Raw genomic sequence first — 18,424 nt, forward strand, 5'->3', positions numbered from 1 at the left:
AACCATTAGTCCAGGCCAAACTGCATTTTTCCTATATTATCTAGACATCACAGGGGATGAGGCATGGTATCTCCTGGTGTTCCTCTCCTGCACACACATTCCCCTACAGAGCCAGGGAGTGACTGTGTTTGGTCACACATGTGTGTGCAAGCCATGGCCACATCCTTGTCCCAGCTGTACAGGTACTTTATGACAAATTCTGCATTTCACAGGACCATTTCACAGATGACAACTGAACCACCACACACCTACACAAATGAGTGCATCCTCCTGACTGCAGCACCAGTGGTGAACCCTTCTCTGCTGCCCCAGCACAAGCAGTGTGAGCTGGCCCTGAACCCTCTGCAGATATTTGTGTTTTGGTTTAAGAATGCTCTGTTGCACTTGGACTGAAATCCTTAGGCAATGGACATAAATCAAAACACATAATTATGTGGAAGTATTGAGTCAGAATGCAAAGTAAGTATAGCTTGCAAGTAAGAGGGGAGAAAAAGCAAAAAAAAAGAAAAAGCCAGATAAATCAAAGTTGTCCATATTAGTTTGATTTTTCTTCTTTTTTGAGGGGGTTGTTGTTTAACTACCCACCAGGAGTTAATAGCATACCTCTGCTCTTCCCTGTCCTGTTCTCCATGACCACCTGATGTTTTCCTGAACAAAGTGCCTGTTTTTGCAGGAAGAATGCAAGCCTCATGCTTTAAGTAAGTGTGCAAGAGTTCATTCACATTTTCTCTGCTCCAGAGAGCCAGGAGCCTGGAGCACAGCCAGAATCAATCCGAAGCACTCCATGGAAGGAATGCAAAGGCCTAAGATCTGCCTTCCAAGGGAAACACGTTGCTGTTACTCATGGGGCATTTCCAACAGCAGCACAATGGGCTGCCATCTCCAAACCAAAGACATTCAGCCCTGCCCTAAAGGGTTTCTACTCTAAGAAACATAAAATGCATCACAAGTACAGCCAGAGATTACTACAACCAAGCAAATAAAAGCAGCGGAATATCATCATAATAATTTTCTTGCTGTATTTGCATGGAATATTAAAGCCAGGTTTCAAATGTACCACAGGAGCATTTAGTTAATTAATTTATTTTGCACTGAAGACAACAGCTAATCCAGATGAGTGCACTGACTTGTTTGCATCCCAACACCAACACATCTCTGAAATGTTATGAACCTCATCTGACAAGTTCTATCCACAGGAATCCTCCAAACAACTGAAGGACATTCTGCACTCAATTTGAGTCAAAACAAAAACTCAAGCTTGTGTGGGGCATGAACTATATTTAGGAAGGAATAAAACCCCAGGTAGCTCTAACATGATAGTCTATTTCTGCTTTAGGATTTATGGACACTAACACAGAGCCACTGGGATCTGGCAGCCTAATGAGATCTACCACAAGTCTCCAGTCAGAAGAGAGACTGTGGTCAGAAGCCCAAGGGCTATCTCAAAGCATTCAGTGATTCCATACTGTTCAGTCATTCTGAGATCTTTCAATGGAAAATGCCCCTTAGTAATAAAAGCATGCTGTTTTACTTGCACAGAGAGCCCATGCACTCCCCAGAAAGAAAGAAACAGCTACTGGGTGGAAGAAAGGTTGAGTCTCCATGGGGAGAAAGGCAGTACAAAGCAGGTGAGGGGGTGGGAGGGGAAAAGAAAATAATCCTTTAAACTGCTTTCAAACCAAAAAAGGTGGGAAGAATATAAGAGGAAAAAAATAGATGAAGTACACTATAGTAACAGGATTACTCCACAAAAGCACTTGAAATGCCTACACCTCCTTAGTGCCATTGTGGCCCAGGGGGAACACTGGGGGCTGATGCCAGAGCCATGTGCAGGACAGCCAGGCAGGTGGCACACAGGAAAAAGTCAGAACTCCATCAGTCTGCAACTCAGAAGAGTAAAAGGTCAGTGAATGTCACCATGCAAAGCTTCACACCTGAGGTGGAGCAGCCAAAATCTCATTTTGATTGCCAAAACTGCTGAAGGCAAGCTACACTCTGATCTGCAACATATGGTTTACGCAATTAAATGGAGATAAATGTGAGAGGCCAGAAAAAAGGAAAAAAGTCTGCTGAAAGTCCTACCCTCAGAGGTCCCACAGTGGCACACAGATCTGAGAAAAGACCTGAAGGCTTACAGTAGGTAGAACATTACATATTTCAGCACAATGCTTGGAAGTAACAACAAAAAGCAAACAAAAAAATGTCTGAGGAGCCCACATGTAGAGTACCCTGCTCTGCTCAAGCTGCCTCATTTTAAAGCAGCTACTGTGAAGATGAATGGGGGAAAGCAAAGGGCAACCCACACAATTCCTGCTTTTGCAGAGTCTGAAACTGCACAGATGTAAACTTTTGCTTTACACACATAAAAAAGAGCAGGATCTGAGCACCCAGAGTTCTCCTTAACGAGGAGGAGGTTGCAGGGCTGCTGGAAAACCAGCCCACACCAAACTCCTGTACCGTGTGGCAATATGGCCCTGATACCTCCTGGGCATTAAAGTCCTCATGATTCTTTTGATAAGTACCTGTGTTCAATCTAATTCTCCCTCATTAAACATTTGCTGCAAACAAATTGAAACTAGAACTTTATAAACAGCCACACATAACTGTCATTTTAAACCAAACTAGAGGTTTTCCCTCCTCAAACCAGATGCTATAGGGGAAAGTGAAGAAATAACACACATAACATTGAGAATTTTCTAAGCTTCACACATAACATTCAGTATTTTCTAAGCTTCACTCCCCTTCCCTGCTGTAACTTAATATTTGTGCTTCCTTTCACAACTGCTGTTGCATGGGGGGCAAATGCTTCCCCAGAACTCTGGACTCTCAGAAGTCCAGGTCTTCTCCCCAGGTGGTTTTAATTATTTCACTTCTGGTCCTAAATTGTTTCCAGGTGCTGCTGTGCCTGGCTAAGCAGCTGCTCCTCGCTGCATGTGTCACATGTGAAGAAGATATTCATATGATAACAGTGTGAAGCCACTAAATAAATATTACCATGCAGCTCTGGCAGCTAATCCATCTCCCCCAACATTTTTAATGGTTCAAACCCTTCAGCAGCCTCAAAACCCCAGCCTTTTTGAAGTCACATTGTCCCAGAAACTCTTTTCCACTTCCCCAATGAAAAGGGAATCTCCCAAACCCAGGCCACAGCACTGAGGCTGAATTTTAATCCCTACCCAATCTCACTTTTGTGCTGTTACATTACAACATCCAACATAATCAGTCTAGAGAAAATCTGCAGCCATGCTTTGAAATTTATTTGGGTGAAAGGTGCTGTAAGAATGCAAGACCATTATCTCTTCACTTGGGTGTTTCTGCTTTCTTTGCAGTCCCTAAATTGTCACCTCTTGGTGGCATGGTGCTAAACTGAACTACAGTATTCAGACATTAGCATGAGTTCAGTTTGGTCCAAGGTAAAAGGATTTCCATTAATAGTAAATGGATTTGCATATCCAAAACACAGAATTCCTCACTATGGCTTTAATACTTTATTTAAATTTAAAAAAAAAGAAAAAAATTAAAATGAAACACACATCCTCATAATCAATAAAATTCTTATTTCATAAGGTGTAAAAACTTAACATAGACTATAGTTGAGCCCTACATGCTAGTGTACCACCCAGGAAGAATTACAAGTCACTTTTGAAGAGCTTGTCTGGCCACTGCACATAGTGCTTTTTGGGGTGAATCCAGGGCAAAAGTACTTCTGGGACACTGCAGGAGCAAACTGTGACACCTGCCCAGAGACAAGTGCTGGTGAGCTGCTCAACCCTTCAGGAATGAAGTTCCAGTTCTTTTTAGGAATCATCTTTCACAGTCTCTGATACTATCTTAATGTGGTATTAACACTAAGACATCACACCCCTTTTGCCCTTGCTTTACAAGGCACTACACAGTGACACACAAAGGCAAGGAAGAGCAGGATCCACACCTAGCATTTATTTACCCTGTTACACAAAATAACCCTGCTTTCTCCATGGGGCTAAGCCATGATCTGACTGCTTTGTGCTGGCTTCTTCACACAGGTGCACCCCCTTAGAGTGCTGGCTAAAGGAAATCATATATTTAAAAAACAGCAGGAGTAAAAGATGCAAGTTCAAAGCGTGCATTTACACACCTATTTTTAATTAGCTTTACCAAGGTTAAATTTAAATCTAAGTGTGACTAACATACATGAAATGTTTCAGCCTGTTCCTTAAATGAAGGCATCAAAACCCCAACAGTGAAACTAATGATTTCTCCAGGACTGCTCTCTGCACAACATCTCAGTCCAGTTCATGTGCTGCATCTCACAGCTTTCCGATGACACATAGCCACATTCCTTGCCAACTCTTCCTTAACCCAACAAGTGACCTACATCTAGCATTCAGAGAGAAAGTGCCAGTTCCTTTGCACAGCAAGCAAAATTTGGGGCTTAATCCTTTTACTTACAGCTTCTTAAAACAGCAAGCAAGATAACACTCAGTGATGTCAGCAGCAAGACAGTTAAGGCACTGGAATTTAGGGAGAACCTGTAGCATCCAAGTGGCACAGTTCAAAAAAACAGTCATCCTGGCTGTCACAGGAATTCCCAGGGGAAAGCAATTACAGCACAGGATGTCATTCTAATCCTGCATGTCACAGGTAAATGCCAAGGGCAAGTTTTGTCCTGCAAGTTTTGAGCAGGCTGGCTAGGAGATACCCTAAATGCAGACACACACAGCGAGTGCAGCAACAGAACAGTCTCCAGCAGCTTTACTCAAGAGGCTCCCTTAACCCTTGTTATTCCACTTCATGTAAGAATCCTGTGCAAGAGGTACCCCTGCACAGCCCCAGCAAGGCAGGCTGACCCTGTCCCTCCCTTGTTCCTCATGGCTGTTGCCAGGGCATCCCAGCCCTAACTCAGCCTTCGTAGCACCAGGATTAAAGCACTGCCACCCTGTCACGCTTTGGCAGCTTGGAGTGAGAGGTTTTACACTCCACTGAGAGCTTAACATTGTGCTACAAAGCCAGTCACCCTTCTAATTATGCATTTTGCATTTGGAACTGGCAAAGTAATGGACAGTAATCTTTCAGGCTTCCTTTTTAGAGCTCTTAATAGGCTCAGTTTCCATTTTTGAGTGTCTATTGCACACACAGCCTCATTAACCAGCTGATGATTGCATCCAAGACTGCTACTGGGGATATCCCTGCAACCTAAACCAGGAAGCCAGGAGAAAAATATTCCATAAGAAGTCATTAATAAGGGCTATGAATGGTACCATGGTACTATTATGCCCACATGAAGGAAGGACAGGAGGAAAGAGCCTACTCCAAACCAAAACACAAGCTGAGCGAGATGCCAAAGCTTTCTTCTGGATAACTGAGTACATGTCTATAGGTAAAATCATTCTGTTCCCTTGAATACACTACTGTGTGGGTCTCCAGCACTCAACAGGCACACTCCCCCAAGCAAACCCAATGTGAGCACACCCCATCCTTCTTCCTTCTCCAAGACAGCTCCTCGGAGACTTTGGAGTGGATGATAGCACAGCTCAGTTTCCACAGGAAGCCTGTCAGCTCCTTGGGAGATGCTTTTCTGCTTCTGCCAAATACACAGCCAGAACTACACCCTGGCCTTGCTCTGGGCAGCCAGGACAGGCTGAGGGAACCTGATTTAGCAGAGGGAGGCTGCTTTAGCCAAAAGTGACCAACACATGCTCTAAATCAAGAGACAAAACAGCAATCTGCAGCAAGGACAATGATCAGCCCAGCCCTTGCCTGCTGCTTCCACAGGAAACTGCACTTGACCAGAACATCTGGGATCTAAGGGTAAGATGAAAAAGAAATCACAGAGCTGGCTCAGAAGGGCAAGTGGGAGGGCAGGAGCAGGCTCAGAGAAAATGCGAGGTTTTACTTCTTCCTAAATGTTGATGATTCCAGGCACCACTTAAATCTCAACCCATAGTTAGGAGGTCTGTGCTGGAAAGAAAGAAATCCAGACTAAACCTTCTTTCCTGCCATATTGATCAAGCCAGAGAGATGGTTGCGTCCCAGGTCCCAGCTGGGATACAGATTAGTTAGCCACAAGTTTTTGCAATGTTTTTCTGTCTGAACTCTCCAGCACAAACTTCCTGCCCATGTATGTGACTGTGGATGTGTTCAGAAGCCAAACTTGTGGTCACATGCAGTTTTCAGCGCAAGGCAATCACTCACACTAAATAAAAAAAAAAATAAAAAAAAAAATTTCTAAAACACCACAAAATTCCCAGAAAAGGAAATTATCAAATAATAGTAGTGCTAAGAATGCACACAAATATTAAGTGATAGATTTGCTACTTTTCAGCTTTTCCCTCTTTCAGCATTTTAAGGCACTGAAAAGCACCCTTCTAACAGCAGTTCATTGACAATTTTGGAAGAATATATTCTGCTATACACCCAACATTATAATATTAAAGACACTTTAAAACAAGCTATGTTTTGCTTCCATCTCTGCCTGAACAAACCCCAGAGCCATAAGTTCAGCTGTAGCCAAAAAGAGAAAACAAAAAGTAAAAACTAAGTTTCTAAAATCTCCTCTAGATGTGTAATCCATGCCTAATGAAGCCAGGCAGCTTGGCCATAAGTGAGCAGACTATTTGTCTGTTATCTGGGTATTTAAGACTCAAAGGAAGAGGAGTCCTTGTCATCCATCAGTAAAGCAAGAAACTCGATGGCAAGGATGGACTCTGAAAGTTCAGCAACCATTTCAGGAGTGGGGAGTCAGCACGGAGGCTTGTGGAACTCCAGTTCCCGGCTGCATTTCCTGTGACCTGCCCCACTAAATGCTCACACATTGTAGGTCTCCTCCTCACTCCTTCCCAGATGAAGGGCTCTGATAGGAAAGACATTTGCAGGTATCCAGGAGCCCTTCGTGTGTGAGCGCTCATTCCTCGCCATTCCCTGCTCTCCCAGCACAGCGGTGCCCCATCCCTCCCTAACTCCTGCAAGGGGCAGATAAAGCACTCCAGCCGCTAACACGGGGCTCGACAATTGCCTCTTCACAGTATTTCAAAACCTCTTTGCTTTTGTTTTAGTAATCTTGTCTACCCTCGCACACCACACCCGTGCTTCTACTCTTCCTGCACCACTCTCCTCCATCTCCCCACGAACTTCTCCACCCGCTGCTGTTTCCCTTCTCTCCTGTTTCCCATAGATCGCCGGCTGCAGTTCACCTCCCCTGGCACTGTCAGCACATTGCTCCACAGAAATTCAGGTATTTAGCGGCTGACCTACTGGTACATCCAGAGTTCGGCTGTCCTTTCCTGCTTCTGGCTGGAGCATGACTCAGCTCGTCTCTGCCACTGCACGGGTACCGGGCTGTCAGTTCAAGACCAAAGCCCCCCCAAATATTTGTCTCTTATGCTTTGGTGCCTTTTCTCCACGGACAATAGCACCATCCTCTTTGACATCCAGCCTCCCTCTGGGCTGCATTCACATCCTCAGAGGGAAGCTGAATCCCATTTTTCAGGTTCTTTCTGAAAATAAAGTTTCACAACACAATATTCTTTTTCTAACCACATAATTCAAATTCTTTGCTGTGCTCCCAAACCTCCCCTTCCAGTTACCAATATGCCTTTTTCTCTAGCCTGACATAATGCCATTCAAACTGATGATTGTCCACCCCAAATCCTCCTCATCCACTCTTCTGAGTGTGCCATCTGTATGTCCAAATCTCTGCTTCTCCATCCTTTTCTCTCACAAAGATGTCAGGCCAAGTACCTCAGCTTCCATGGCTTTTGTAGATTGTTCCTCTCTCCAGGATCCTGGAGACCTCTCAAAATCTATCCTGGAGACACCAAAACCCACTTTATTTTCAAGAAAAAATGCATTCATGCTTTCTCTGGTTCAATCTATTGTGTTTGGGAGGGATTCTCTCTCAATATTTCTAGAAAGCACACTGCATTTTTGAAGATTTGATACCAATCATCAGCTAAGACGTATGTACAGTCAATCCTCTTTTAATATCACGTCTGCACATTCTTTTAAGTCAAAACAGTGCTTTTGTGCAGCATCTCTCACAATACTGAGCTCCCACTAGAGCTTTTAATATTCCCTAATACTCTAGTGCTTAAAGTCTTAAGCTTCACTAAATATTTAGTGACTGAGTATATGGTGACAAAAGCAGTGGCTGTTATTGGCATCCTTTGATGTCTAGTATTAAATTTGAAGCTAAGAAATTCAGTGATTATCCAAAAGCTTCACACTATTGAAAGTTTCAGAACTGCTGATGCCTGCTTAAGTCACAGCCTGTTTCTCTTTTTCTTTTGTTAGTTGTAGAAGTTTGAAACACAAGAAAGGCATTTCTGTATTTCAGTAGGCAAGTGTTTATGGTGCTGTAGTTGGAATCTTATGATTGGCCTTTAAACAATCCATTCTCTCATCACAGGGCCAGCCATCCAGTGACCCTGGATGGGTTCTTAGCATGGAGAATCTTAGGGAAGGTTTATTAGACTTGACCTGCCACAAGAACCCCAGTGCTTCAGAAGGGGTCATACTGCTAAGTGGACTTTTACAGGACACAAATGACATTGAGAAAAAGTTTTTTAAAAATTAAATCCAGGCATGCATATGATCAGTAAGTGAGTTACTATGTTTGTCACTGTGAAGGCTCAATACTTGCTGATGTACAAATAGGTTGTCGACCTTGGGTCTTCAATCTAAGCCTGACTTAGAGCACCATCAAAAAAATTAAAATCAACATTGCTAAATCCAACACCTTGTTCATTTAGTGCTAATGAGTTTCAAAGCATAGAAAAAAATCCTAAACCCATATAAACTCCAGATTAAAAAAAAAAAAAAACAAACAAAAAACAACAAAGTCACCTGATGACAGTTCTAAAAGAGACAATTTGGCTCTTCAAAGCCAAACTGCTGGGGGCAGGGATGGCTCTTCATAAATAATGCTCTGGGTTAGAGGCTATTTATTGATTTCAGGACCACAAAAAAAGCCATTAATAAAACAAGATCACAAGAAGAGCTTAAAATACTTTATGTTCTGAAGCGCTTAAGGGAAACAAACAGCCCATACGTTCCAAAATATTTTTAAGTAATATACACAAGATTTGGGGGTTTTTGCTCATGAAAAAGACTGGACTGGAAGCTGAAGTCACAGATTTATGCCCTGAACAGGTGTGGATTTCTGACACATTATCTCCTTCCCCACAAACATTCTGACCTCAAAAAACCAACAACAGGCACAGGATCCTGACAGTCACTGCCCTGACCCTGCAGTCCCTGGTCCTCCTATTGGGATGGGCAGCATCAGCTGCGGGGATGAACACAGGAACATAGCAGCTCCCTTCCTCTGAGAACAGGACCAAGGCCTGGCAAACTCCTTCTATTACAAGGAACAACACAGCCCAAGCAGGCCAAAAAATTCAGACTTTCTTTGTATTCAAAAAACAGAACTTTTCTAAACTATGTTTATGGGACACAGACACACTCAAAATGATCTTCACCTCTTAGACAAAACCAGCTGGGAAAGTTGCAGGAGCTCAAATATAATTGGTAGTATTTTCCTGGTAAAAACAGCAGGCAGAAATGGGAAATCTGCCACCCAAAAGAAGCAGATTTGAAATTATCTGTTCTGATGAGTACTCTGTGTACCTCTTGGAAACACGGGAAGGGGAGACTCTAAGCACTATCTGCATGCAGGACAGAATTTGCTTATTTCTCCTGACGCTGGCTTCAGCTCTGCTGTATTGCTTCATGTCACAGGGGCTTCACAAGAAAATGACTGGATAAATCTCAGGGCAGTTTTAAAAGCCTTTAAAATACCAACTTGGATACTACATCAATCCAACTTCTTATATTACTGCCTTTGATCCCAAAGGAAAAAAAATAAACATAACAAAATACTATGAAAGTTACAGGCATCTCCTGCAGACCTGGCCCCAGCTGCCACAGCTGCACTGATTCCAATGAAGTGAGGACATTTTTTATCAGCTGGGGACTTGGCCTGATAAAGGTGAAGGCACTCAGCAGCATGTCAAATCAATTGTGTGCATTTAAGCTCATTTTACTTACCATTAAAGCCTTTGTGCTTTGAAAAACAGTACAGAGCTGTAATTCTTACAGAAATGCAATTAATTTCTCATCTGGCCAAGAAAGCAATACAGAAATAAGACCCAAACTAATATTCCCTTAAGGTAAGAGGAAGTTTTGCTGACTCTGAGAGGCCTTTACCAGTCAAAACAACATAACTACTTGTTTGGAGACCTGAGATAGGTTCCTAACAGCAGAAACGAGCCATAGTCCAGTCTGAAAGAACTGTTAGATGTTCAGCTTCTCGGGCCATAAACTCAGATCCTTGTCTCTGCACCAAGAATCACCTGATACAGGGCCACAGCTGGTCAAATTGTTTTTACAGGTCAAGAAAAGAGGAAGAGTCAACACAAGGAGAGTGTTATTTCAGATGACCCAGGCAGACTAGTTCAGTGTTTGGTTTGTTCTTTTTTAAAAAAAAAATAATGAGAGCGGACAGTGCTGGAAGTTAATATTGTAACAATTGCTGTGGAATTCAGCTCCCTGGACGGCTCCGAAGTCCATGAGCAGCCCTCCCCACCGTGCTAGCCTCACTTACCCCCAGCCACCTTGCTCCTTTGTTGGCAGCCTGCTGAATCTGCACTTTTTTAAGGGTGACATTGTAGATGGCTCCGTCTTCTACCTCTTCACCCCCGTCCTGAAATGTGGTCTGCCAGGAAAAGGAAAAAGAAAAATAAGATGAAAAGGAACGTTCTCCCCCTTCTGCTGACCACAATCAGTCCCAGGTGCTCTGCTGCTGCAGGCAGAGCAGAGGAGATGGGCAGCACAAAGTAAACACAGCAATCAAAGCAATCCAGGATACCCTTAGGTTGAGGGAACACTGGAGATATTCTTGGCAAGCTGTCCTTTCCTGTGGTATCGAGGTACCCGGACTTTCCATTTAACTGTTTTTCTCAGACTAGCACATATTTTAAATAGTTGCATAAAGTCTTCTAAGGAAAGAGTTTGGTTTTGATTAGCAGTCGTCTCTTTCCTTCCCCCCTTTTCTACAGCAATTAATCTCTTTGGCCTTTCATTTAGGGAAGGATTCGCACTTTTAAAACTGATGAATTACTTCGGCACACAGCCTTGAATCTTTGAAGCTACAGAGCGTTTAAAACACAGCGACATTTTCACTCTTCTTGAGAAGGAGAGATTTGTGATTTGCTCTTCCAAAAACCTACTATTTCAAGAACAAGAAAAAAAAACCAAGCAGCTTTAGAGCCGGGGAAAAGCGGAGGAAGGGGGCACAGCATATCCCGGTACCAGGCACGGCATCGGCGGGCACGGCACGGCCGGCATCGGACACGGCACCTCCGGCACCGGGCACGGCATCGCGGGGAGCGGGCAGGGCACGGCTGGCTCTGAGCATCGCCGGGCAGCGGCACCCAGGGCAAGGCAGGACACGGGACGGGAGGGGACAGCCGGTTACCATTTTCGCTCTCCACAGCAGTTTCATCCTCGGTGCCTTGCCGGGCGCCGGGTCGGACGCTCCGCGCTTCGCCCACCGCGGGCCGGGCCGAGCGGAGCCGAGCGGCCCCCGGGCTGCGCGGGAGGGCCGGGCCGGGGGAGGGACGGACGGACAGACAGGGGGAGGCGGCCGCGCCTGGCGCCGCCTCGGCCCGGCCCGCGCGGGGTTTCCTGTTGATGGTGCCGGCGGAGCGCCCGGCCCGGGCCGGCCGTGCCTGCGCTGCCCCGGCAGCCCCCGCTCCGCGTCCGGCCCGGCTCCCGGGGAGGCGCCTCCTCCTCATCTCCCTGCCCTTCCCCTCCTTCCCTTCCCTCCCCTCTGCCGCTGCCTGGGCAGGGCGCTGGGGAGCGGGGGCGACCGCGGGTCAGGTGTCCAGGCTGCCGTAAGGAAGGAATTTTAAGCTGTGCTTAACTTTAAAAACTTACTTCTGCCGCTTGGGAAGTAAGGAAATGAAAGGTTTTAGTAAGCTCTGCCCGGCAGTCGCCGACTCTGTCCTCATTTTAATTCTATATCTCTCACAAAGAAGCCCCCATGAGCCCCTCTGTGGATGCTATAGCTGTAGGCACCTGCGACGATCTCAAAACACCCTAAAACTCCACTAACTTCGTTGCCTCCTGAGCTGTCTTTAATTACCTGCTTTTTGGAACTTAAAACTGGGAGGATTCAAATGCACAAATTCCCGAGCAAGGCAACGAAAGTGCTAAGAATTGAAACAGAGCTCATACCTCCCAAAGCCCCACACTAACCTCCAGCATGTTCCTGGTTTTATTTCCAGCACCTGAGGAGCGCATCGCAGGCTCTGGAGCTGTCAGCACTTCTACCTCTTAATGTGAGAAACCAAACATAAGCAAGGAATATTATTTTCAGCTACGAAACCAAGACTGAGCTGTGTGGTCACAGGTGCCCTGATCTGGTCACTTGCCAGGCTATGTTTTCAGTTTACATGTGTGATCATGAAGTGGTCGGCAATAAACCGATGTCAATAATCTGACTCAAGTGTACTGCACTAAATAATTGAAGTGTAGATTTCCCAGAGCCCTGTGGCTTCTCCTGTAAAACTGCAAAGAGCTTTCTGAATGCTTTAGATTTTACAAACCACTCTTCCACATCGTAATTTTAATGTGCAGAAAGTGGAGTGTGCCTTGAATCCCTCGTGGCCAGCCCAGCAGGTGTGTGAGTACCTGCAGAGCAAATTGCCATTGAACAGGACCAACATAGCAGCATATGCAAATGCAAATCCAGCCACAAGAAATGCAACACCACAGCCAAAAAATTACTCTGAAATAAAAGCTTTTTTTGTGATATGATGTCCCGGTGCCACAGTACATGCACTACCATCACTTTGGATGGCAGTCACAGAGCAATGGCACTTACTCTATTTCTTTACTAAAAGAAAATGGCAGTGAGTTAATACAGTGGGAAGGAGCTCCTATATTTGATTCAATTTAGCTTCTCTTAAATCACATGTTTCAGACTGGATCCTTACAGAACACCTTATGGACAGACAAGCTCAGGACTTTCCATTCAAGGCAGAGTAAAGCCCTGTCTGAAGTGATGTTCCTGAATCCTCTTGGCCACTGACAAGTGACAGAGAGAACCTCCATCGGGAAGGAGCAGCACATGACCTCACACAGTTTATCAAGCAGCAGAAAGCTACCATTTTTATTCACAGGATTTGCCATTAGTTGTGAACAGAGCTAGATTTTCTTCACAAATTATTTTTAGGGAGATACAGTGCCCAGACTTTAGAAGCATTGAATTGTTTACATTGGAAATGATCTCTAAGATCACTGAGTCCAGTCATGTCACAGTGAAAAGTTACAGAAGGGGCAGTAATCAGGCATTCTATTGATAACTGTCTGCCTTGGAAAAGGATATTTCAAGGCCCCTAAAAATCTGCCTTATATGTGCAAAACCTGATTCTTTAATACTGGAAAAGAGAAAAAGCATATTTAATACTTAGTTACATTTAAAGTCCATTATATAGTGTACAACCACTTATTTGAGACCGAGACAGAGTCTGAATGCACAGGAGAACATGCACAGGAAGACCAACCAGGCTCTGATTAATCTAAAAGATGTTCTGTAAAGATTTTAAGGAGAGAAGGAAGCCTGAAAATGAGGAAGAAGAGTCTACAACTCAGTTTAGTAGAACTGCTGGTTTGCTCTTTTAGCAGACTTTAATCACAAAACTGATCTACACCAATGAACCATGCAGTCAACACCGTGCTAAACATTTGGTTCTTTCCAAATCATGTTCACATGCAATAACTACATTCCTGCCATAATCTAGCCCTGTGCCTGCCCTTTTTACCAAAGCAGAATCTGAGCATGCATTCCCTCCCACTCACAACCAGAGAGAAATCCACTTGTGAATGCAACTTTACACTTCTCACAGTGACATGTTATATAAGAAAATACTTTGAGGTCTGGAAAGCTCTCAGCCTGCAGATCATTGACCACTCACAGCCCAGCAAGGACTGGCCGACTGTGCACAGAGAATTAAGGCAGTGGCAGAGTGATGATTTTCCCTGGGCTTCAGCTGTTGCTACAGCTGGCACACAGACGCCTGCATGGGAAGACAAAGCACAAGATCTATAAAGCAGCTGGAAATAAAGAGCAGCTCTGACTGCCCCTGCTCAGGGCCTGACAGGAGGAGAGGAGGAAACAGGAGTCAGATATCCAAATATGGAAAATATTTGGGAGAGCAAAGGAAAAGGAGAAAGCAACAAGGTGGCGTAAGAATGATCCCTGATAGCTTCTCCAGGAGAGAAAGAAATCACACAGCCTAAAAGAATAAAGCCATGTATCTGAGGTGTGCATGCAGCTCACCTGCACTGGGCAAGGATGTTTCCTGGGAGATGGGGGAAAAAACACACCACTGTTTCTTTTTAAAGTTAAGCCATCATTTCAAGAATGTCCTTTCAATGGCAGTGCCAGCCCAAGACATTTCCACTCCTTGGTGCTTGAGTAGGCCAGGAGCCAGAACTGGTTGTGTGTTGGTCATGCAAGACACTTCCTAGTAACCATGCCTTTGTAGTCAACATCTTTGTAGTATTACCTTTTTCTCCAAAGCAATGTCACCCTAAGGATATACCTAACTGTTAATTGAAAAAGAGAATTCCATGATTCCATGAGACACTCTCTTCATTCCATAGGAGATACAAGAATCCATCACATAGAATAAAGCCTGTCCAAAGTGACACCTCTGCAATGGATGATGCCTTTGAAGTGAGTGCCTACAAAAAGAAATACTGTTTCTATTAAGACTGTATCATTAATTGTCATTCATCTGGTTTCTTTAAACCATATTTAGTTCTTAGTTCTTGCTTCCTGTTTATGGCACCTGCTCTCAATTTGATAACTAACAGGTGCTGTGGCCTACAGTTCTGGAGATTGAAACTGGAAAAAAAAATCATGTGCAGGTGAACCACAAAAGCTAGATAATGCAGACACTGTAGAAATCCAAACACAAATCAGTTTTATATTGTGTTTCTTTGACAGCCCACTCTGACATGTAGCTTGGCAGCAGAGAGCTCTCCACCACAGACACTACAGGAGCTTCACCTGGGAGTTCCTTTACGTTGTGCACACCCAAGCTGCAGCTTCTCACTCCATTACACAGTCAGTTTGTCATGGGCTGCTTTAGAGCTGCTTAATATTCAGTGCACTGCAATCTCCTGAAGGTCCTTTATGGCACAAAGCACCTCACAGGCACATATCTCACATTTCCATCAGCACAGGCAATGCTCTGCATGTGCTGCAAGCTGATGTAGAAGGGAGCAGAGGTGAGCCAGGTCTTCCTCCTGCCTCAGCTGGGATTAATAAACTGGGTTATATATATTCTTTGAGTGACTAAGAGGCACTATCACTACACATCAGCCAGTCAGAAAAGTTGTTAGAATCAAACACTGAATTTCAATTATAAACTACAAACTAATCAAAGTGAACAAAATGCTGCATTACAGACTGACTGTCTGCAACCTTTGCAAGCCCCACCCCTGTGCAAAAGGGAAAGCACTCCTCCCCCTTCACTCTGAAAGATGTGACAATGCAGTTGCAGCTCAGTAAAGAACCAAACACACAAGTCCATCATAATCTGTCTTCATGGACACCAGAACTAAATAGAAGCCTCCAAGTAATTGCAAATATTAACCAGCTTCACTGTAAAATGCCAGAGGAAATGCATCAGAGTTCCCCTACATAACACTAAATTAATGTTTCATAAGGCTGCAAATTAACTATGCTAAGTCAAAAAATGATGTAGTTAAGGAAGCAAATCCAGCCATCCCTGACCCTCTGATTTCACATGTGATTGCAATTAGATAGGCATGCACTGTTTCACAGGCTGTGCTGTGCAAAGAGACACAATCTCAGATCTGGGGGGCATATCTCCTCCAGGAACAGCCAGTCCCTGCACTCCCATTGGGAAAGCCTTCAAAGCAGAGCTGGGTGTGAAGGCAGGCGCACATGGCTGGGCAAGTGCAGCCCTGCTGTGTGCTGGGGAGGAGCAGCAGTGCTGTATCCCTGAGCCTCTGCCTGCAGAGGGGTGTGAGCACTGCCAGTGTGCCTCAGTCTGCCCTTAGCCCTGTCCCCACTCACCCACACCTTGTCCCCACTCACTCTCTGGGCTCCTTGGAAATGACCTGCAGGAGCAGAGGCTGCAGGTCCTGGAACTCGACTTTCAGTTGCACAGACCACAAAACGCCCAGAAACTTTTTGTGCACCCAAAGTGCTTGGAGAGGTCTCATGTTCCTGTTCCATGCCCACGTGGCCCTGCAGCTTCAGAGAAATATCTTTCTCTAATTTTGTGCTGCACAGCTCCTCAGTTGCTCACAGTAAATCCTCTCTGCTGCACATTTCAGCAGCTTTGAAGGAAGAAACAACACCCTGGAGTGCATGCTGAGAACATTGTTTTCTGAGGCTCACGACTCAGTCAAATCAAAGCCAAAACTAAGGCACTTCATAGTTATGGCTGTTTCAATGCCAGATTTTAGCCCACAGGCCTCAGCTGCTCACACTGCAGAGCTGTTCAAAAGAAGGCTGCAAAAAGTCTTTATGGAGGGGGAAAATAGTTTTCCACTCTCCTCATATTCACAAATGGATGAAATGTTTTCACTCAGACTTTCCAAAAAGTTCACCTTTGAGCAGAGGCCAAGGGCCTTATTTGAACAATTTTAAAACTCTCTGCAAAGAATAAATACTTAATCATATAAAAAGGCACTGCTCAATTACAAATTTGACTGTGGGTAACTCTCCTGACATCAATTCCATTGTCATGAGACCTGAATCAATCTCAGTTCTTACACAGAACTAATAAAAATTATCCCTGCCTTCTCCAACAAAAAGTTATGGAAGACTGAGAACAGAAGGCTAATATATCCAGCAATCATTTCATCTGTACAAGAACACAACAGTGCCATAAAAGAACATACCAAAATGCCTAAGCCAAAATCTTCTTGTCACGTATAAAATAAGTCAAATGGCTTTCATATTGATACTTGAAAGATTGTCTTCACTGTGTTTCAGATCTCTTTTTCTGCACCTAAGTCAGGTTTAATAATTAAATTTGCCATTGCACAACCATGTATTGGGTTGATTTAGCACAATGCTGATTTTCCCTCATTGCTCCCTGAGGCTGATTCTCCATAAGAAGCTTCATACTTTCAATACATTTACAAATTTATCATTTATATTATTGACTAGTTAGTACTCAATGCTCCCCCTCATTCCCAAATTACTTGCCATGGTTCCCATTCTTTTCGAGCAAGCTTCATTTTCCAGAAAAAGAAATTTAACTATTTGATTAAATGTGTTCTCAAAACTTCTCTTCTGCCCTGTTTCATTTTGCTTTGATTACAGATATACTGCACATATGCCTTTTATGGCCCTGTTACAGTATGTTTAAACAGGATAAATCTCTGTTGGCTATAAGGATCTTCATCTCCTACTTCTGGCACAGAGTGTTTTTCATTTTTCCTCTTAAAAGAGAAATATTTCCTCCCCTAGAAGCCTGTATCACTCTGGTATCCTTTAGTCCAAACACTCCCCAGAAGACTCTGGGTTTATTAATGATATTGGAGGTTTGGGGTACTGGGAGTGCTTCCCCTTCTGTCTGGGGCCCCATCCCTCTGAGCAGACCTTTGCCAGGGAGCTCTGTATTTATATCTAAGTTGCTCAAAGCCCAAGGACTTCATCCCTCCCACCCACTGGGTTATAATCAGATGGCAGCATGTCTTAGGTTTGACTCACTCCCTTCATGCACACAACAGGTAATGAAGAGTTTGAATTTCAATGCTGTTCCTACAAAAAATCCTACTGCTTGCATTTTCTTGACCTCTAAGATTAAAATAATAGGGATAAATTAATCATAAATCCATTATGGTATTTGCTTTTTAAGTCTAAATGATCCATACTAAATTTAAGAACTATGTCCCTCCTTTATTGTGGGACATGTTTCAGGATACTCAGAAGTTCCTAGACCCCAATTTAAGGAGCCTGCTGAATGCCTGTCATGTCAGAGAGATCTTCTGGATCTAGAGATGGTTGCACACCATGGACAATTTTCTCAGCCAGATCTAAAACAGCCTTGCAAGCTTTTTACTGACTCAAAATTTTTCCCAGCACTCAGGCAACAGTAAGCCAGAGTTGTCATCATGTTTTGTCCTCTTTACTGGGCTAAAAGGGAAATAATTGAAGGGAAGCATCAATTCATCTTATCTGCAGGTCTCTTGATTTTTTTAATGCTACATTCATTCTATCTGACTTCACTAAATCCTACAAAGATTTTATAGTCCTTCTACAGAGTCCAGGAGGCCCTATTAAATCAGACTCCTGTTAAATCAGAAAGCTTCCCCACAGCTTTCTTTTGAGCAGGGAGGAGTCACAAACAAGAGGATCGTAAACAAATATGTAACAGATAACTCTAGAAAT

General features: G+C 44.0%; 1 protein-coding gene across 2 annotated transcripts in view; it reads right to left on the reverse strand.

The window, feature by feature from the left end:
- RGL1 (ral guanine nucleotide dissociation stimulator like 1) overlaps positions 1-18,424 on the reverse strand; it is a 76,645-nt gene that overhangs the window by 40,582 nt on the left and 17,639 nt on the right. Inside the window, exons 1-2 of one of the 2 annotated variants that reach the window (XM_058809052.1) lie at positions 11,456-11,589; positions 10,583-10,693 (exon numbers count right to left, since the gene is read on the reverse strand). In XM_058809052.1, the coding sequence (XP_058665035.1) occupies positions 10,583-10,693; positions 11,456-11,482 (138 nt within the window). In that variant the 5' untranslated portion in view covers positions 11,483-11,589. Of the gene's footprint in view, positions 1-10,582; positions 10,694-11,455; positions 11,590-18,424 lie in introns of those variants that run through there. The other variant, XM_058809053.1, reaches the window with a different exon arrangement.

Source organism: Ammospiza caudacuta, chromosome 7 (assembly GCF_027887145.1).
Source record: "Ammospiza caudacuta isolate bAmmCau1 chromosome 7, bAmmCau1.pri, whole genome shotgun sequence".
NCBI classification, from domain to species: Eukaryota; Metazoa; Chordata; class Aves; order Passeriformes; family Passerellidae; genus Ammospiza; species Ammospiza caudacuta.